This window comes from Micromys minutus, assembly GCF_963924665.1.
Source record: "Micromys minutus genome assembly, chromosome: 31".
Taxonomy (NCBI): Eukaryota; Metazoa; Chordata; class Mammalia; order Rodentia; family Muridae; genus Micromys; species Micromys minutus.
Window position 1 is genome coordinate 12535855 of NC_137966.1, and position 22186 is coordinate 12558040.

General features: G+C 41.8%; 1 protein-coding gene across 1 annotated transcript in view; it reads right to left on the bottom strand.

The window, feature by feature from the left end:
• UBTD2 (ubiquitin domain containing 2) overlaps positions 1–21286 on the bottom strand; it is a 52482-nt gene extending 31196 nt beyond the window's left edge. The window contains exon 1 of the mRNA XM_080942212.1: positions 21183–21286. Within this exon, the coding sequence (XP_080798338.1) occupies positions 21183–21252 (70 nt within the window). The 5' untranslated portion in view covers positions 21253–21286. The remainder of the gene's footprint in view (positions 1–21182) is intronic.
• Positions 21287–22186: the final 900 nt, after the last annotated feature.

Here is a 22186-nt window from a genome sequence, read left to right on the forward strand (position 1 = left end):
CCTACTGCTCTCCATCCACTTCCCTTTAAGTCTTCTCTCAGGTGATAGCACTACCTATTCTCATTCTGACCCCACCCTCCTAACCTCAGTGGTCACCTCAGTGCTGCGTTAGTGTTAGCTCACAGAGTTTACACTCCATCAGTTACCACAGGGAAGGTGACTGTTTTAACTCTGACAATATTTGCTCAGTGGGCCTAAATCTGTTTCTGTAGTTAATTTTCTCTCAGAGTGGTGGTGGAGGTATGCCCTATTCCCTGAGCATATAAACTGAGGATTTATTTACTGAGTACATTCCCAGCCAGCAGAGTCACTAGAGAACTGCAAAACCCTTAATACAAAGACTACTACTAATATAAAAACAAACTGAAACTTGAGCAGTGAAAAGATCACTAATTCAAATTTAAAACAGTAGAAAGCCTCACCAACAAAATGAATCAAGGAAAAGGCAAAATATCAGGCCTGGAAGACAAGCTAGATCAGCAATTCTCAACCCTTTTGTGGGCTGTAGATCAGACAGCCTGCATATCAGACATTTACACTATGATTCATAATTACAGTTATGAAGTAACAAGGAAATAATTTTATGGTGAAGGGCCACAACGTGAGGAACTGTATTAAAAGGTCACAGCACTCACTAGAAGGTTGAGAACCACTGAGTCCTGCATCACTGGCAGGAACAGAACCACAAGCATTAACAGCCCTCCTCCATGTTATTCCCACGCTGGTGCCAGCACCTCCCCATACACAGGTTAGTCACTCCTATCCAGCTTCAGGATTTTATGTCCTTTTATATTTTAAACCTGGCTTTATTACTAGGTTCTCTTTTAAATTAGCATTTTAAAAATTCTGTGTGTGTGTGTGTGTAAGTATGCCACAGTGCACTTGTAGAGATCAGAGGACAACTTGTGAATGTCTGTTTTCTCTCCATTATGTGGACCCTAAGGACATGAGTTCAAATCATCAGGCTAAATGACAAGAGCCTTTACCTGCTGAGCCACTTCACTAGTCTGACTGAGAGGTTCTCCTCTAATAAACATGCTTTAACTCCCATGTGAGAAAACTAGCCGACTTGTTTTCATAAAATTAAAGATTTCCTGAAGCCTGACAAAATGTTTCTTACAATGATACGAACTGCCAAATTATTGTGATTATTTTAAAATGCTTTGTTCACACTCTTGGTTTATCCAAAAAGAAAAAGAAAAAACCCACTACCACCACCACCACAACAAAAACTTGCCTTCATTAGCCAGCGATGGTGGTATACACATTTAATCCCAGCACTTTGGGAGGCAGAGGTAGGTAGATCTTTGTGTGTTTCTGCTCAGTCTACAGAGTGCACTCCAGGACACCCAGGACTACACAGACTCAATCCTGTCTCCAAAAAAAAAAAAAAAAAAAAAAAAAAACCCAAAAACTTGCATTCACTGTGTATGTGCTAGAGCTGTGATTTATTTATTTAAGATCTATCTGAGACAAGCCCTCCCATCTGTTTGTTTATTTGAGACAATGTCTCTCTACACACCCCAGGCTATCCAGGAACTCATTATGCAGACCAAGTTGGCATCAAACCTGTATAGATGTTTTACCAAACGTGCACCACCATGAGCGGCTTTTTATTTACCTCACCAGCAGCTTATTTACCTCATCTACTGTATGTGAATGTTCTGCCTGAATGAATGTGTATGTACCATGTGTGTGCCTGATGCCTAAAGAAGACAGAAAAGGGCTTCAGATCCCCTGGAACTGGAGTTACAGGTGGTTGGTTGTGAGCTGCCATGTGGGTTTGGGACTGAACCCACGTCCTCTGCAAGACCAGCCTATGTGCTCCAACCTCCTTGTTTGTTTGGTTTGGTTGCTTTATCTCTTTTTTTTTAAACAATTTATTGTTATTATTGTTGTTATTGTTATTTTTAACTATGAGTGTGTTATGTGGTGATGTGCTTGTGAATGCAGGTGCCCAGGGGAACCACATGCATCAGATAGCCCTGTATATAGAATTGCATATGGTTTCAAGTTGTCTGATGTGCATGCTGGGAACTGAACTTAGGTCCTCAGGGAGAGCTGTAAGTGCTTAACCAGTGAATCTTCTCTGCAGTGCTACTGCCCCACCCAGTTGCTTTATCTCTTAATGTTGAAGAAGGATAAGAGAATATTCCTGTCATTTTTAGTTTGTTATTGAGATTTTTATATGATTAAAATTCCACTTTCCCACTTAAACAAGAAAGTATGAGCAAAATACTGTATCTATGGGACTCCACTAAAAGAAAAAAAGTTATGAACCATGAGGACAGTAACTTTAAGATAAAGGACAAGGAGTATGCTCAATAAATCCATAGCGAAACACTTCAAGTCCAGGCAAAGACATGACAAAACTCAAGAGTCAGGATACATTCAGAGCACCAGATAAGATCCTCCACACACACACACACACACCATATGTCATTTAGCTAACAGGTAAAGTATTAAGTATGGAAAACAAAGAAACCCTGAAAGCCACAAGAACTTGACAGTCACAAAGGCAAAACTATCAGAAGTACAGAATTCTAAGAGAAACCCTGAAGCCCTATAAAATAGATAACAGAGAAATTGAAATGCCAGAGGAAATCTACTTGATATTAGAAAGATACCTAAGAAGAAATAAAATGAAAATAATATACCCAAGAAAAAAAATATTAATTACATAAAATATAAGTACTAAAAATTCCAAATTCTACATGTTGGCAGGATAAACAAATAGCTGTAAGCTTCCTATAATGTCCACAAGAGGCACTTTTTATGTAAAAACACTCACTGCAATTAGAAGATGGAGAAGTATATATAAAGTAGTCAAATGAAAGATACAACACCTACATTTACAGCAGATAAAAAGACTCTAAGATAAGCTTCTACTAAAGATAAGTTTTAAAAAATCCTGATATATTTGAAGGGAGAAATAATTTCGTGTTTTCTTTGTTTATTTGAGACATTGGTCTTTCTAGATAGCTGTGGTTGGCAAAATCTCACTAGGTAGCCCAAGCTGGCCTCTAACTTTTGATAATCCTTATGCTCTGCCTCTAGTCCTTAGAATTACAGATGTGAGCCAGTGCCCTGCTTACTGGAGAAGCAGTTTTACAGCAAGGCTGGAGGCTTCAATACTCAATTCTTTTTCCAGGTGGAGATGGGGAAAGGGTGGGCAGGTTTTTACTACGTAGCCCTGGCTGTGCCGGAACTCACTGTGAAGACCAGGCTGGCCTTGAACTCACATGGATCCACTTGCCTCTATCTCCTGAACGTCGGGACTAAAGGCATGTGCTATTACTCTATTCTTAGTAATATTTTAATAAAACATTGAAACAATATTTATCAATAAGGAAACAGAATCTAAAGACCATAAACTGGCAAGCCCTAAAAGACACAGCAAACTCCATCAAAAAGCATTGCACCAGCGTCACAGCTTAAGTGTCAAACACCAGAAGCACACGAGAGGAGAACAAGTCCAGGGCAAGCAGTCCTAACAATTCAGTCTTAGAGAACTTTTCTGGGAAACCAACATTCCCTTTCTAGGGCAGAACCTCCTGAATGACCTCCCAGTACACCCACCTTTTAAAAGTCCCAGACATGGGACCAAACTCTTAACACAGGAACCCTTGTGAGCCAAGACTGAAACCAGACTAAACCACAGCAAGAACTAATAGGTAAAATAAGGCTGGGAAAAGTGAGGAAATGCACGGAGCTGAGTGGGAACGAAGGCACAGTAACAGTAAGACTCAGCGAGGAGCTAAGATGGCTCAGCAGGTGAAGTCACTTGCTGCCAAGACTGACAACCTGACTTGGAGCACCAGAAAACCACACGGTAGAAGGAGAAAACCAACACCCTCATCTAGCCTCGATGGCTCCCATACACATGCAGTACATGTTAAACTCACACAAGCTCACACATATACACATCAATAGGTAAATCTTTTCTAAAAAGATAACCTCTGACCTTTCAACAATCCCTTAGCTGCAGAGTGAAATACAGAAGAGTGACTATGACAGCTCGTGTCTCACTCACCCAGCCGTATCTGAAGCACCTAAGCACTGCAGGAATAAGCATGACTGTCCCTTACTGCTCTAGTTGTTACATCCTGGGGAAGCAAGTACTAACTTGCCACACATTGTTGGCTTTCTCAGAGAAAATAATCCTCACCAAGCACAATACTATTACCATCTCACTAAATCCCATAACTACACTGTAACTTCTTTAAAAAACAAGGGAACTATGACTAGAGAGGCAGATCAGGAGGATTGGAGTTCAATTCCCAGCAACCACATGGTGGTTCACAACCATCTGTAATGGGACCTGATGCCCTCTTTTGGTGTGTCTGAAGATAGCTACAATGTACTCATATACATAAATATTTTTTAAAAAGAATTAAAAAACAAATAAACCAAACAGCTAAATGAGATTGACTTAATCCAACTGAGTTCTAAAATTAGACTACTAGATAGATTATTCTGCCTCCTAAGTTAGAGGCATTACATGAATAATGTTCCACTCAGGTTTACATGACTTCCATTCACCCTCCCCAAGTAAACCTACATTATCAATTCATCAGCAAGGTCACAGAGTCAAGTTTTAAAGGAAACAGCTGATGCCAAGGATGGCACAGGAACCTAGCAATGACCTAAAACAAACTACTGCCAGACATCTCATGCCAGCTACCACTGAACGTGGCTTGTATTCTAATTGTTTAAGTTTTCAAGACTCTTGAATCTGAGACTTTTCTATGTTTGAAGAACTTTAGTATCCACTAGAGTCCTAACAAGAACACAGGTAAAAACATTTACTCCACGGTGTATTCACTTGTCAGTCTTTCTAAAATGGGTTTCTAAGTGCAGTAGTGCAATGCTTGCTTAGCAAACAGAAAGCCTTGTATCAGATCCAAACTGTAAAATAAATAACTCCCTAAGATGACAATAAAGCATTAGCCCTAAGTTCTTATGTAATACAAAGAGCTTACAGATGATTTATATATAATGTATATTATATGCATGATATATTTAAACAGTATATTATATTTACATGAAATCAAAGCTTCAATTATTCTTTATCTAAAAGGGAAAGTGATCTTACAAGTGGTCCAGTGTGAACATCTTACCAAGTATTGATTAATTTAGCAATGTTACAATAAGCTATTAGGCTGTATCAAGAGTAAAGAGCAAAGATATCACAAATCAATATTTTCTTATTAAAAATTTATAGTATTCAGGCTCACAAGATGGTTCAGCTGGTAAAGTGCTTGCCATGCAAGCTTGACAACCTCAACAAAGGTAGAAGAACTGACTCCATGAAGTTGTCCTCTGACCAACACACCACACAGGAATAAAATTTAAAAATCTGTAATATATAGCACTGAGATTTTCTACAAAAATAACCTACAAAATGCTTTATATCTCCTACTTATTAATAAACCAGAACTCTCTGTAAAAACTGGAATTTGCTCTTTATCCTAATTTTCTCCCTTAAGTATTTTATCTGAAAATTTATCTTCCCCTGTGTTGTAGTTTGAACAAGCTTGGCTCATAGGAAATGGCATTATTAGGAAGTGTGTTACCGTGTAGGCAGGTTTTGAGGTCCTAGGCTCAGGTTCCACACTGTGCACTAGAGACCCTTCTCCTAGCTGCCAGTGAGACAGTCGTCTCCTGTTTGCCTTCAGAACAAGATGCAAAACTCTGGCTCTTCCAGCACCATGTCTGTCTGCCTTGATGCTGCCACACTTCCTGCCATGATGATAATGGATTAAACCTCAGGATCTGTAACCCAGCCCCAATTAAATACTTTCTTTTATTAGAGTTGCCTTGGTCATGGTGACTCTTCACAGCAATGGAAACCCTAAGACATCCTGTATACTGATAAATGGTGAAATGTCCTAAATCTAACATTTCTAGTATTCATCCTTGTTCCCAACTTTAAACCTTCACCATAAATTACTAATTGTCACTATCATTTATTTCTTAGACAATAAAAGATCATATACTATAGGAAAAGGTTATTTTTTGGTTATTTGCCTTATAGCATAACTTTTGCCAGGATCTTTAGTGTCAGTATATAGAAAGCAAACAGACATAAGACTCAATTTTCTACCTTAACAACAGCTCCAGAGTAGAAGTCTAGCTTCACATACCTTTTAAAGACTTACTTGTATTATATATATAAGTGTCTTGCCTGAATGTGTATATGTGCACCACATGCATTTCTAGTGTTGTAGGAGGCCAAAGGGCACTGGATCCCCTGGAACTGTAGTTACTGGTGGCTGTGAGCGGCCATGTGAGTGCTGAGAACTGAAGCCAGCTTCCCTGCAAGAGCAGCAAAGGCTCTAACTGCTGAGCCAGCTCCTGGCTCCATTTCATTTCAGTAGGAAGAGATGAGCCACTCTTCCCACGTGGAGCTCATGTTAGAGCTTTCTTACCTCATTACTTGATGTTTATTCAGGGACCTGAGTGGCCAGTTTCTCAGGTTCCTCTTCACTGTGACATTCTGTTACATGCAATGGCACATACCAACCTTTCATTTTGAAATTAGAAAAATGTTAAGTGTATAAAACCTGCTCGGGGTCACTGAGGAAGTCACCTACTAGAGACATGATACAAAATCATTACAAAACAGAGGAGGGAAAAACAACAGACTCACAGCACAGGGTTTGCCCAATTGTCCTATGTATTAATTCTGGCAGTACAACAATAATAACCACACACTCAGAAGCTTTCTATTGAACATCAGGTGAGATATAATCCTAGAGTAGTCTCCAGCCATGACACATGCTTTTAAGCCTTGCTTGGGAGGTATGAGCAGAGGATCAGGAGTTCAAGATTACCTTCAGCACCATCATAAGTTCTAGGCCAACCTGAGATACTTGAGACCCTGTCTTAAAAACAAAAATAAAATGTTCACAGGCAATTGTTTCAGGCAGAAACTAATTGGTGACTGCCATATATAACACAAGTATGACATCACAGGATCACCGGAGACCCCTCTACTCCTACTCCCATGTGAGACACTCTAGTAAGCAGGATGACCCTGCTCTTGTCAGGTGCTGTAGAGGCTTCCAGGACAACTCCTTCAATGTGTCCCTATGATAAACACCTCTTCCTAAAATTTCTACTGCTCTATGAAAAGACTGACTTAAGATATTCTTAGAAAGATTTTCTTCAGATTAATCAAAGCTGAAAGGGTCCCAAGTAACAGTTCAAGGCAAACTTAAATCAACTGAGTTTTAAGTTGAAAACATTCCATGTGCAATAACAGAAGGGAGATATGGTAAGAAAAATATCTGAATAAAGCAGATGAAAAGTAGACCTGGTTTCTATATGATCCAACAGTTAGGAACTTAAGCTCTCACTTCAAAACTAATTTTAAAAAATGGGGTCTCATATAGCCCAGGTTATCCTTTAACTATGTAAACAAGCCTGGCCTCAAACTCCTGAATTTTCTGTTCTACCACACCCAGGCACTGTGATCATAGGCACTCACTCATTCAGTTCAAATTTTACTTTGAAAATTGTATTAATTGATGAATTTATCTTTTTGAAGGGGGGGCACACCACAAGGGAACAAGTTAAGCGAGTCAGTTCTCTCTATCCACCATGTGTTTAACACAGATCACAGGCTTGGCATTAAGTGTCTTTACCTGCTGAGCCATCTCATCAGGGCAAAATGTCTAAGCTTAAAGACAACTGCCCACTACTGAGTACAAGCAGAAGAGTCGTTAAAATCTGTATCCTATGAACTTCAACTGAACTGTAAACCATGACCAAGGAAAAAGATCACACTTCTGCTGTAAGGAATAAAAAGCCAACTCTAAATCCTCACCATTTGTAGGGAGAACACTGACTTGAACATGAAAAAGCGAAGCCTATGTGAGGCTCCAGGGGCTAGATCAGATAGCTCACAGTACTTTTACATGACAATTTGAGCTTCTCATGTTGTTATTCCTTTTTCAGATCAAAACTTCTCTGTGTCTCAGTTTCCTTCTCTATAAGATACCAACTGAATGTCAACTTTTCTTAACATCAAAGAGTTCTTGTAAAAAAAATCAAGAGAATGTGTTTTTTTTTAAAAAAAAGAAATCAATCCATAGCCCTCACATATTAGAAAGCAAATGAAGAGGCACTGCTTTGATGACAGTATGAGCCACTCATCTAGCATTTAGCAGGTGCCCACTACTTCTAAACCATGGGTGTACTGAATGTGCACCTGCTGGACAAATCACAGGCAACAAAGGAGATCTTAGTAAGTAAAAACAGGACAAAGTATGGCATGTGTTACTAAATATCTCATACAGTATGTTATACTGGAGTATTAATGAATCCTAAGCTATATTATATGGTTTATTTGTATATATTTCCCCCTAAAATAATTCTTTAAACATTTACAAGGTGACTTAAAATGGAAAGTGCTGGCCAGGCCTGGTGTTGCATACCTAAGATAGAACTGAGGGCTGGAAGGGTGGACATGCAAAGATCCGGACTTTGAGGCAGTAAGGAATATGAATTTGTAATATATGTAAGAATATAAAAACACTCAGATAATTTTTTTTTATAAGATAGAGTCTCAGGTATCCCAGGTCTAACCTCTAATCTCTGGGCTTCTAGTCTATCAGTGCTGAGATTATGGGCGTGTGCAGCCAGGCCCAATTTCAAGCAGTACTCAGGTTCCAGGGCTACCCCTGGCCTGAGAATACTAAACTGTGCTTTCATAACGTTATTTACTCAGCACAGGGTACATATGAAGGCTGAATTTCTACTCCATTTAACATAGGCAGAGTTAGCTGAAAGGCAGCTGACAAGACTCCACTGTTCCACTCAACTAGGTGAGTTACAAGTATAATTAACTTTCTGTTCATAGCTAAAGCAGGTCAAATCATCACTAGGTTTCCTAAGGATGACAGAATAATATAAAACAAAACATCAAGCAAGCAGTGAGACCTTAACGAGCAAATTAGATCACCGCTTCCTTAGTCAAATGGGCAAACTTATCCCAGACTTAATTACTGTGAGGAGTCTCTAAAAGATAATGGGCTTTTGTGTAACTAAGGAATCAGTTAAGAAAACATTTTCAAAACCCAAATGAAATAAAGCTAATTGAAAGGTTTTCATTTTCCAAATAATTAAGTCACAACTGTTTGCCTACTACATTACCTATATAATCAGTGCAACTATTCTAGAGCCTACAAACTTGAGAGAAATGATAAATCGGGCAAAATGCTAACCTCATATAGCTTCTAAGAGGAAACAAATACATCTTTTATTTCTGAAACAAGGTCTCCTGTAGCTCAGGCTACTCAAGCTGGATATATAGCTTAGGATGATCTTGAACTGCTTCCTCATCTTTACTCCTGAGTACTAGGATCATAGGCACCCACCACCAAATCTAGTTCGGTGCCTCTGTGTGGGAGGACGGCAAACTTGCTAAGGGAGGTAAAGACATTTGTAGCCAGGCCTGATAACCTGAGATCAATGCCCAGGACTCACATGGAGGGAGAAGACAGACTCTATCAAGCTGCCCTCTGACGCCCATACAATACACCAGGGCACATTACACACACTCACACACCCCACACAACTCCAAAAAATGGAATTTAAAAAATGTGAAAATAAAGCCTAGCATGGTGGTATAGGCCTTTATCCCAGCACTGGGGAGCAGAGGCAGGTAAATCTCTAGGATTCAAGGTTAGCCTGGTCTATAGAATGAGTTCTGCGACAGCCAGGGCTACAGAGAAACTGTCTTGAAAAGCTAAAAAATAATTTTTTAAAAAGCTAAAAGAAATTAAAAATGTATCACAGAGAAATGCTTTTTGTTTGTTTTGAGTCAGTCTTCATAGGTACTCATAGCTGAATTAGAATTAACTCTATAAAGCAGGTTGGCCTTAAATTTTTCATCTTTCTGCCTTCCAAATGCTGCCATTAAACCTGCCCAGTGTGATGAATGTTTTAAGGACAATGGGCACATAGCTAGTGGCACAGGCAGGTGGACTGCTCTGAGTTCCAGGCCAGCTAAGGTGAGACCCTGTTTCAAAAACCAAAATAACTAAAAAGGGAGCAGCACCAAACTGGGCATGGTTCAACCCAGCACTCTTGATGCAGAGGCAGGTTCATCTCTGAGTTCGAGGCTATCAACACTCACTTGGAAGCTGCAGATCTCATGACCCCTCTGATATCCCTACCTTTCATTTACTTATCCACTCTTCAGAAGCCATGGCTGGGTTTTAACAAACAGCAGATAAAACCTCTGGACCCTCATCTGATCCTGGTTCCTACCCATCCTCAGTCCTCAGTGCTGGGAACTGCAGAGTCTAGAGCATGCTGGGTAAGCACTCTCTATGCCACAGCACACCTACCATAGGCCTCCCATCTATCAGGACTTTCCATGAACTTCCTGAGGCTAAGCATAATACAAACCTTTCTCGATTATAGGAAAAAACTAGAATAGTTTACATCTGTCTTAGGGTTTTGCTGCTGTGAAGAGTCAACACGACCAAGACAACTCTTATAAAGGAAAACACTTACTTAGGGCTGCTTACAGTTTCAGGTTTATCCCACTATCATCGTGGTGGGATGCATGGCAGTATGTGCCAGAGAAGGAGCTGCGAGTTCTACATCTTGATCTGAAGACAGGAGAAGAGGCTGTCACACTGGCTGTCACACACACCCCCACGTGACATACTTCCTCAAGCAAGGCCACAGCCTCCTGACAGTGCCACTCCTGAGGACAAGCATTCAAGCATATGAATGGATGGGAGCCATACCCATGCAAACCACCAGAATGTCAAGAGGAGAAAAGTGAAGCCAGGGAAGAGGTAGAGAGTGAGCCTCACAGCATCAAGTTACACTCCAATTCATATCATAAATAATGAAGCAACTGCACTTTATGAAATGCATTACGAAGCCAAAGCTGCTCTGAAAGAGAAAGACTGTCTGAAGGCTTGTTCCTTGTCTATTCAAAGTCCTGGGGAAAATGAACTGAGGGCAGGGATGGAAAGGAATAAAGAAGTGTCCAGAATATCTAAGAAGACTCTTAAATACTACAGCCACTCATGGCTAATTTTACTGCATTCATCTTTCCTTTGTTCAACATCAGTCTCTTTAGAATTTAAATCAATTTGGTATCGGTGTTTCTTTAAATTTGAGTAAACCTCTTAACTGACCCACTACTTTTCAGTAACTCTAAGATACCCTGAATATACAATAAAACACCTAACATACTAACTTCAGAGTAGAGATACTGGAATTATGTGAAGACTTTTCCCTTAACATCTTATCTTTAAAACTGGCTTCAAAGAACTCAAGGGAACAAAACAGCTTCCTCAGCATGGCCTGGAAGATGTTCTATTTCAATTTTTTTTAAAGACATCCTTTTATGTAGACCTGGCTGTCCTGAAACTCAAACTCAAGAGATCTGCCTGCCTGTCTCTTCAGTGCGGAAACAGAATTGTACTACAAAGCTTCACAAAGTCAAATTTCAAACATAAAGGCCATCATGAAGTGAGATGTCTTCTGCTAAAGACTGAAGCTTCTCTTGTATTTGTGCATGTGAAATTTAGGGAACTCTGCAAATATGCTGCTGGTTGTGGTGCCTTTTGGTAACATGGTGCATATTTACCCACACATGTAAGGATGTGCAAGTGAGCACACAAACACAGTACTTAAGTGTCTGAGTTCCATCAGATGCCACTGCAAACTCAGAGGCATCTGCACAGTTTATGTCTGTACCAACACTGCAAGAAAATAAACAGTGCTCAGGGAAAAGATGCTGCATGACCTGTCACATACGCATCAACTGCTGAATACAGCTCAGTGAGGGTGATTTAAACTTTGAGACTAAATCATTTCTTTTTACTTTCTTGTGAACGAAGAATTTACCAACTAGAATTTAAAACTAGAATAAAAGAACGTTAGATGCTGAGCCTGGCATGAAAGTTACAACTAAGCATAAAAAGAAAGCTCCATTGCCAAAGAAATTGTTTTAATCTACTGATATTATCCAACGTGTTAGAAACTAAGGAGCTGGGAAGTCAAATGACTCACCTCAAGTCATAATGAGAGGAAGGGGTAAGTGGACTCACTCTCAAGGGTCTTCTTTACACTGTAAAGTCCTATTAAACAAAACTCCTTTTCCAGAATCAAGTAATGTGTTCGATAAAGGAATTAGTTACTTTCTTTCTAATACCATTATACAAAATGTGCCACACAGTGTACTGGATCCTCAGGCACAGAGAACTAAATTCTTTGTCAAGGATAGCTTATATTCTAAGAGAAATAATATTTAAAAATAACCACAACAGATTATTTTTTAAATAGAGGTAGGATTAAGGACAGTCCTGTTTAAGTAGTGAATGGAAGTTGTGAGGATGACAAGGAATAAAGGTTTAGACTTGGTCAATAATGCAAATTATACTAATGTTGAAGACAACAGAGAAAATGGGCAGAGTATGAAGCCTCTGTAGCCTGGGTACATTCTCATTATCTTGTTAAAATTAGATCTACCTAATTTCCAGGTTTTATTGTTATTAATGTTATTAATGATTAATAATCCTCTATCAAAAATCAGACCTACCTAATTTCTAGATTAAGGAAAACTACAGAGACTAGAGCACAGGAAAATGAAAACCCAGGGTCACAGATAATCCCAGACTATGGTCCATCTGTAAAACTCTTTTTTAAAAAAGTCAGTGCCAAAGAAGGAAAGGGAGAACTTTTAGATTTAAAAAAGACTGAAGAGAAATCATATGCAATGTGTAAATACCAACAGGATCTCAATTTTGAAAAAAAAAAACGTTATATAAAGGTATTTGGAAAGAAATCGGGGAGTCTAATTATGGACTAGATCTTGGAGAACAGGAGCGATAATGTTCCAAGGTGAGGTATGATTATAGTACCATGACAGGAACTTTATTTATTAGAGATGGATACTGGAAATGTGTAATGCCTCGCTTAATTTCAAATAGTTAAACGAAAGAAAGAAAGATATATCATATAAAGGATAAGATCTACTGGCTACGTACAAAGAGCAGAACATGTGTCTGATCCCCATTCTTGTATGAAACTGAATGTGATGGTGCACCAACAGTCAGGAGACAGAGACAGGAGGATCAAGTCACAACCAGATTGGGTGTAGGCAACAAGAACCCCATACCCCCATAAGGGAAATATAATTCATAATTTGTCTAATCTACGTAGCAGACAGCAAGCAAAAATTTGGCCAGAGAGATGACTTAGTAGAACACATGATGTTCAAGCATGAGAACCTGAGTTAGAACCCAAAAGCCATGTAAGAAAATACATTGGAATAGCACATGTCTATAATCCCAGCTCTGGACAGGTGGAGAGGATCCCTAGGGCGTGCTGGCTAGCCAAATCAGCTAGCTCCAAGTTCAGCAACAGACCCTGTTTCAAAAAACAAGAACTTTGTATTTTATCTCTCCCCTCACAAGCTCCCCTCCTCCCTGAACTCTCCTAAAAAGCCTTCTTTCCCTGGATCAGTATTTTCTCCACAGAGAATACTATTCTGCCATTCATGGAAACCCTCCCTCCTTAACAAGCAAACAATAAAAACTCTCCTTTTTTGAGACAGGGTCTCATTACATAGCTCTGGTTGGCCTCAAACCCTCAGAGATTCCACCAGCCTCCGCCTCTTGAATATAAGAATCAATGGTATGCGTCACAACACCTTGAATTATTGTATCAATATATATTATATTATTATCTTTTTAAAAATAAGATTTTTAAAAAACTTTTTACTGATTCTTTGAGTTTCACATCATTTTTACTGATTCTTTGAGTTTCACATCATGCACCCCAGTCCTGCTCACCTTCCTGTTACCTCATATCTGCCCTTCACCCTTACAAGTTCCCCTCTAAAATAAAACACACACATACAACAACAAAAAAGCATAGAAAACATCTTATGCAAGCTGTAGTATGTCACTGTGTGCCCCCGTCTGTCCCTGAGCCCACACATTTTACTTGCCTGCTGCACTGTGTTGCCCAGTCAAGGCAGGGGTCCACTCTCCCACTCATACCATTAGGGATGGCTCACTGTGCCTTCAATCTAAGGGCAAGCTCCACCTCGTTGCCCAGGAGAGGTGCAGGGCCTACGTGGTACAGCCAGTGACAGGGCAGGACGAGCTCTCCCTCTCATGCCCTTGTGCCTAGCTCTGCAGACTACTGCAGGTGGGAGACCATCATATCCATACTCGTTGCTACACAAGTGAAAGGGTCAACTCACCAGTGCCCCCTCCACAGCTCTCTTGCCCAGGAGAGGGACAGGGCTGGCTCACACCTCTCATGGCCCCAGGGCTAGCTCTCCCAACAAAGGAGGTAAGGGAGGAGATGGGGAAGGGGAGGGGGAAATGAGCAAACTTATTTATACCACCTCTGTTTTGAAGCTTTCTGAACCTGCTCCTTGCTATTCTTTGAATTTTCCTAACATTCTCATTGCTGTGGAGAGTCTTAAAACCTTAATTATTTAAATATATGCCTCCTCCAGTAACCATAAGCTATTTGATTATCTCAGAGTTGGCCTTGTAGCTCTGGTTACACTGATAGCTTCAAGTACACAAAGTCAGAATAATGGAGGCCTGCTATTTTATTCAAAAGTTTCAAGAAAAACCAGGAATGGTGGAACATGCCTGCAGAGTTTGATACTAGCTTGGGAAGTGTACAATGAGCCTGTCTGAAATAGGCTTTTGAAAGAAGCATTTAAACTCCCCTAGGAAATAAAATGTCTACCCCAAGTGAAGGGTATAATCATGACTAAGTAAACTAGACATAGCCCAAAAGCATGGATGCTATATGAGCCAATCAAAGCTGTATGCCCACGTAGATCAAGTCAAGTCTACGATAAATGCATAATCATCTAACCATTTTCCTAGGATGGTAAACACTCAATTAGAAAAGTCCCAGTCACTCCATCATCATTCAGTCACAGGCTAGGGTTGTACTTGAGCTAAAGATTCTTATTTCATATGCAGAAGGCCCTGGCTTAAATCTCCAGCACTTCAAAACAAAAATATACCTCAGCCAAGTCTTTATTTATCAGTAATATTCCACATCAAGCCAAACTCATGAAGTTAAATACTTTGGTTTTCTGAGATGTCTAGCTTAACAGAAATCCCATTTCTGAAAGCAGCTGCTATGGTTTGAATATGAAATGTCCCCTATAGGCTTCTGTATATAGGTCCCAGCTGGCTGGGCTATTTTGGGAGAGGGTAGAAACTTCAGGGGACGGGGCTAAAAGAAAAAAGGCAGGCCACCTCTCCCTTTCTCCTCTCCTCTCTGCTTCCTATCTGCCAGGAGGTAAACACCTTCCTTTACACCATTTCATTAGTAAAGATGTTCCCTTGCACCACAAGCCAACCAGGAACTGAAGCCTTTGAATCCTTTCTCCTTGAAGTTAGGTCACACCAATGCAAAAGTAATATGAGAGCTATGGTGGGAATTTAAAAATGTTATTGTACAAATGCAAAAATATGGTATTTTATATTACAATACTCAATCTATACCTAGCAATATTTAACCTCCCAGCTCAATGTCAATACAGTTTAAAAACAAAACAAAAAAACCTTAGGCTAGCAAGATTAGCTTAGTGGGAAAGGCACTTTACCATCTGACAATACAAGCCTAATAACCTGAGTTAATTTCACAGAAACCACATGGAGATAGGAGAGGGCTGACTCTACAAAGTTGTCCTCCGACCTCCACCTACATCACTCACCCACACATTAATAAATAACATGATTCTACTGCAAGTCAAGTAACTAATACAGGACTAACACATGCTGACTGCTTCTGGCCAACACACATGTACCTTTAAGCACAAATGCATTAGAAAATTTCAATCTACTGTTCCTGAACTATCAATTATGAGGACTTGATGGTAGCCTAACACTGTCCAATAGGTAAAAATATGGCAAGGATAGTAAGGGGGCAGGAAGAAGACCAGATGTGGCACCGACCAAATGAAGATAAACCACACAGATGGTCTGTGGTAAGAAAAATGAATCACTAAACTCATCTCGTTCATCTAGTTTAATGTATCCTTTAACCTAAATCAACCCAACTTTTTCTTCAGCAGGAATTCACTTTGCCTCAAGCCAAGAGAAATAGCCAACTTATTTATGCAAAAGTTTATTACTAGTGATTAGCACTCAATAATCATTCCCATTAAATCCTGCTGTGGAGTGAAGTGCCATCAGAACTAGCTGTGAAAGCGGTGCACTGCAGCCGGAAAATCAAGATTCAGCTAAAAGTCCCTCCATAAGAAGGATCTGTCCAAAAGGAAAAAGGGTGTCAAAGTCGGGAACACACACCTTTAACTCCCAGTAAGTTAAGAGTTTCTGTTAAAGTCTTAAACCCAACAGGAGTGGTTCACACCTTTAATCCTAGCACTTGAGAGGCAGAGATAAATAGATCTTGACCAGCCTCATTTAGAGTACATTCCAAGACAGCCAGGGCTATACAGAGAAAACCTGTCTCAAAAAACCGAAATAAATAAAGAAAGAAAGAAATAATAAAATCCCTTTCAGCCTTGGCTCCCAACTCTTCCTCCATTTGGGATGTTTTCTTCCAGTGTATGAACATGCCCTTTCTTTTGCTTCATTTTGTTTTTCAATATAGAATTTATTTTTATTTTGTGTTCATTGGTGTTCTACTTGCATGTATGTCTTTATGAGGATATCAGAAGCCCTGGAACTGGAGTTATAGATAGGCGTGAGCTGCCATGTGAGTGCTGGGAAATGAACCGAGGTCTTCTGGAAGAGGTGCCAGTGCTCTTAACTCTTGAGCCATTTCTCTAGCCCCGCCCCCCCATCCCTCTTTTAGGCAAACTCTCACTGAAACCCGGGCTGGTCTTGAATTTACTATATAGTTGAAAATGACTTCAAAATTTTGATTCTCCTGCTCCTACTTCCCAAGTGCAAGAATACCTGTGTTTTAAATTTCAAAGCAAAATATAAGGTGCTAGAGAGATGGCTCAGTGGTTAGAAGCAGAGACTGCTCTTTCAGAGGACCCAAGCTGGAGTCCTAATACCCATATCAGGTGATTCACAAACATCTGTAATTCTAGCTCGAGGGATCTAATGCCTTTGGCCTCTACAGGAGCATGCACAGATGCACGAACAAACAAGCACAAGTGCATGCAGGCATTCACATACACTTAAAACTTATTTATATATATATATATATATATATACACACATATGATATATGTATATCATACATATATACACACATATATGATATATATGTATATCATACATATATAGACACATATATACACATATATATGTATACAGATATTTATATTTTAAATAACAGAACTCACCAGGGAATTCAAATCAAACCTGAAAGACATAGTATTTCACAACCTCTAGAGTTGTGATGCTCTGAGAAAAGGAAAGTAACAAGTGCTGGGGAAGAGGGGAGAAGTTGCAGAGATTCCAGGTAGGAATATAGACAGTATGGGTTCTATCAAAAACATCTGGCAGGTCCTCAGAAAGATAACTACAACTGTCATAGTCCCCAACAGTTCTACTTCCAGGTATCTTTAAAGAAGCAATGAAGATAGATGGCTATGCAACTCAAGTTCACAAATGCATTATTTGCACCAAAATGTAGAAACAACTCAAATACAAAGCAACAGACAGCTAGGGAAGGAAAACGTGTACACAGGTACAACAGGATGTTATTCAATCATAAAAAGAGTAAATGCTGACAGCTGCTATAAAATGAACCCAGAAAAGACTGTGTTAAGTGAAATAAACCACAAAGGAAAGACTATTGTGAGATTCCATTTATAAACACCCTGAACAGGTAAACTCATTAAAAAAAAAAAAAGGTACATTAATGGTTATCAGAGGCTGAGAAGAGAGAGAAGAGAGAGACACATCATCTGAAGAAAAGAAAAGTGGATGGTGATGACAGTTAGATAACACTGAATTGCACTCAAAACAGTTATCCCTGTGTACTGCTCCTAGCACCCGGGAGGCAGAGGCAGGCCGATCTCTGAGTCTGAGGCCAGCCTAGTCTGAGTCAGATCCAGGACAGCCAGACTTACACAGAAAGACCTTGTCTTGAATAACAGTAACAAAAACAACAAAAGAGGTTAAAACCACGTTTTATGGTAATTTCTTAAATAAAACAAGAAGGAAAGCTTTTAAATTTTAGCTCTGAATAAAGAATTCTCACTGCCATGCTAAGCTTTCTGATATGGAGGACATTATTTAGTTTCTCCAGGCTTCAATCTTTACCTACAATATAGAGTTGGCTGATACCCACCTCAAAGAATTGTAGGCTCAATACATCTATCAATCCCTTAGCACAGGATTTGTTACATAATAAATACCAGATAAATATGGTAGATTTTAAAATTCCAAAGACATTGTTACTCACTGAGTAGGTGTCTGTAAGGCTGCTATAAATGGGTATCTGAAAGAATTCCATAGCGATGCAAAGACATTCTGAAGTAATGATTAAAGCAACACATGTCCAGCATTTGACTAGCTTCCTGAGAACCTAGGAATCTGTGGATACCAGAACCAGTTCTCTTGGGTGTCACCGAAGAGCTCACTAAAGAGATGAACTAAGAAAATAAGCACACTGGCTTGTCTTCAATTAATTGTATTGATGCTCTCCGTAAATATCTATTTAAAAAAATCATAACGGGACCAAAATAAAGGCTCCAGAGTCCAACTCCAGGACCAACATGGTGGAAGAAGAGAAACAAAAACTGTCTTTCCATCCACCATGTATATGTGCAATCAATACACATATAGCCTTACCCCTTGTCTACAGGTCCTAACTACCAAGTCCAGTTTCAATGTCATCATTAAAAAGAGAACCATAGAGAATATGCCATTTTAAAATACCCCAACCATGGAAGACTTAAGGAAATGAAAGTTTGGAGAGTACATTAGCTAGTCTTGAATCTATAGTAGACCTGTCTTGTTTAAAAAAAAGGCCAAGTATGTTAAAACGCAAAGGACTACAGATAGCGTCAATGACTCAAACAGTAATACAAATCTTAGTGTGAGCACTAAGCCATCTCCATAGAGTTGTGTTTTATGAAAATTCTCCAAATTCCTTCACTGAAGTAATCTACCTAAGAAGGCTTTTTGGGGTATTTTTATACTCACATTAAAAATACTTGGATCCAGAAGAAAAAGGAACAAGCATTTTAGATTATATCTATTATGAACCAGCTGACTTGGAAAGGCTGGGGTCATTCTAAAATGGTGGTGCTCGCATATCATTATGAGTGTTAACTGTCATGAAACACACCTGAAGGCTTCAGTCTATACTCCATGTTGATAAAAATGTTATAACTCAATATAACCAGATTAAAACTGCTGATGTTTGAAAAGCTAAGATCTTTGCCAACACCCGTAGGAAAAAAGTCATTCCCTTTCAAATAACAAAAAAAGAGAACGGTTAACATGTTAAACTGAATCACATGGCACAGTAACTTTTTGTTGTTTTTGGTAACATGGTTTTGCTATGCAGCCAGGACTGGCCTGGAACTTAAGATCATTGAACTCCAGCCTCCTGAGTTGCTGGCTCCGGTCAGCTCTTACCTCTCATGACAGTAATGGAGAACAAAGGCTTCCAAAATTAAATTCCAGAAAGAATTCTTTTATCCCCTACAGACCCGTCTTCTGCCAGCTACATCAGGGCTATCCCATGTCCTTTCCCCAGTAGAAAAAGATGAGGCACTCCCTCTTTTAAAACTTCTCTTTAGAAAAAACGCAGATTATGATTCAGAAAACTTAAAATGCTGAAAGAAACTGATACTAGAGCTATCTAACTGTTGGTTGCTGGTGGTAATTATCTAAAGCTAGGATTTCAGGCTTCTAAAAGCCCATGCTAATACTGTGAGTGGATCCTAAGTTGCACTGCCAAAAGGGTTAAATTGGGTCAATCTTATAGGAATAATTTGAACATATGTGAAAGTTAAACTGAATGCTAGTGCTAGTACGGACTAGCATGCTTAAGTGGTACCATCTGATCAGTGATCTGCCCTCAGCCCAGCGTTATCAAGTCCTTTCTAAGCTTGGGCTTTATTGTCGCCGAGGATCTCACCAAGTTAATTGGCAGTGATATGAAACGCACTACAAAGGAGCATTTCCATGCACTAGTTTTTCAAGACAATCTCCACTGACTTCTCAAATAAAGTGTCCAACATTTAGTGACGGAGAGCTTAGTGAAGTGGCGTGGCTAAACATCACGTAAAACAGGAAATGTCTTGTACAAAAGTTGGGTGCCCAGGATTCAAGGGCAGGCACCTGGTCTCCAGGTGTAAAAAGATGCGACCCTGCCTATTCCCAAGCAACTAAACATCTTAAAAATACGCACCCAATTTGAAGGCACCCAATACAAGGTTCGAATCAAATCAAGTGACCTTTGGCATTCCCTGGTGGCTCTTTTCTACAAGGTTCGAACTTCTACACATTCTATATAATGAATGAATGGGCTTGGCACTTTTAGGGTCACTAAAAGTAGAGTTAACCTCACCCCCTCCTATCCCTCTACAACTACGAAGAATGGGATTAAGAGACCTCTCATCACGGTTACGATAACCGAGAAGTGCGAGGCGCGTTGGAAAACTTTTACTCAAAGCACTCATCTTATACTGGGGTACTTTTTATCCTGCACGTTTTCCTTTTACGTAAGCCACATCGGAATTTGACGAGGGCGCCCCGACGGCACATTGGGCTAACGCCCCTGGCAGCAGCAGAGAGCCACGTTTTCCTCGGGCCGATCGTCTCCCCCACCCCCTCCTTAAAACACTGCCCATGGCCACTTAAAAGAGACTTCCCCAGCCCAGCTCCAGAAACTGGAACCAACCGGGGCAGCTGTCATCCGAAACTCGGGAAAGCTGAGCCCCGCCAACTCTGCCGACGCGGGAAGGGCTGGGGGGTGCGGCGGGGCCCGTCGGGGGCACTCGGGGCTGTCCCCATCCCCGGCCCCACGAGCCGCCATCCGGCCGCCGAGTTGTCCTCCGGGCTAAAGTCCCCCGCAAGCCGGGCCTAGGCCCGCGGTCCCGCGTGGGGCCCGAAGCGCGTGGCGGGGCCGATGCAGAGCAGAAACGACAAAGGGGCGCGGGGTCGGGACAGGTGGCCGCCGCCGCGAACAATGGGGGGCCGCGGCCGCCCCCTGGCGCCACCTACCTCCCGTGCCGTCCGAGTTCTCGTTGAGGCTGCCCGAGGAGTCGTGCTGGGCGCCCACGCACCCGCCCATGGGGCCGCGGCCGCCACCTCAGGGCGCTCGTCCCGGCCGCCGCCTCAGCCGCTCCCGCGTCGCCGCCTCGGGCCAGGCGCCGCTCTCTCGCCGCTCAGCCTCCGCCCCCTCGCCGCTCCTCCCACCGCCTCGCCCAGCCCCTTCCTCCGCGCCCACTTCTACCTCAGCCCCCCGGCCGCCCGGCCCGCAGGCCCGGCCCGCGTGCTGTCCTCGGCTCCCGCTCGGCCCCGCCAGGCCGGGCTTGGCCCATCCCGGGCGGGCTGCAGAGCCCGCTCGCCCCTTGCCTCCCCGCGCCCCCGCGTCTAGGCGAGCCCCGCCGCCGCCGCTGCCGCCGCCCGGCAGCCAGGCCCCATCGCCCCCGCCCGCGGCGCCGCCCTCAGCCGGGCTCGGCTTGCGCTCGGCCGGCCCGCTGGAACGGCCTCGGGGGCGGGGCCGCGCGCGGATTGGCTGCCTGCGCCGAGGGGGCGGGGAATGCCGAGCGGAACCGAGGGGAGCCGAGCGCCCGAGGCCGGGAGAGTAGGGGGCAAGCGGAGGTGGGCCGGAAAGAAGGGGAGGACTCAAGTCTGGATGAAGTGGCCAGCTCGTAGCCAGCTCGTCCTTACTTGAGGACGAGGTGGGGCTCCTTCTGGCGTAGCCGGTGGGATAGAAGTCGTAGGAGACTCGGGGTCGTGGACGGGCTGGGCGTGCTTAGAGGGGTTGGCCTGACCGCAAGTCCCTGCGCCCCTTGGATGCGAGGAGGCAGCGGGCTGGCCACCGAGTCTGGGTTTCCGCTGTCCCCCCGGTCTGCAGCCCCTACCATCACTGTGCCCGCTTGGTAGAGGTGTTCTCTGATTGTGCAGGCCTGCTGTCCCATGCCGGGACGAACCGGTGTGTGTGTGGTTCTCACAGGCTTCGTTTTACAGACAAAATACTACTACCACTCTAGATCCTGGCG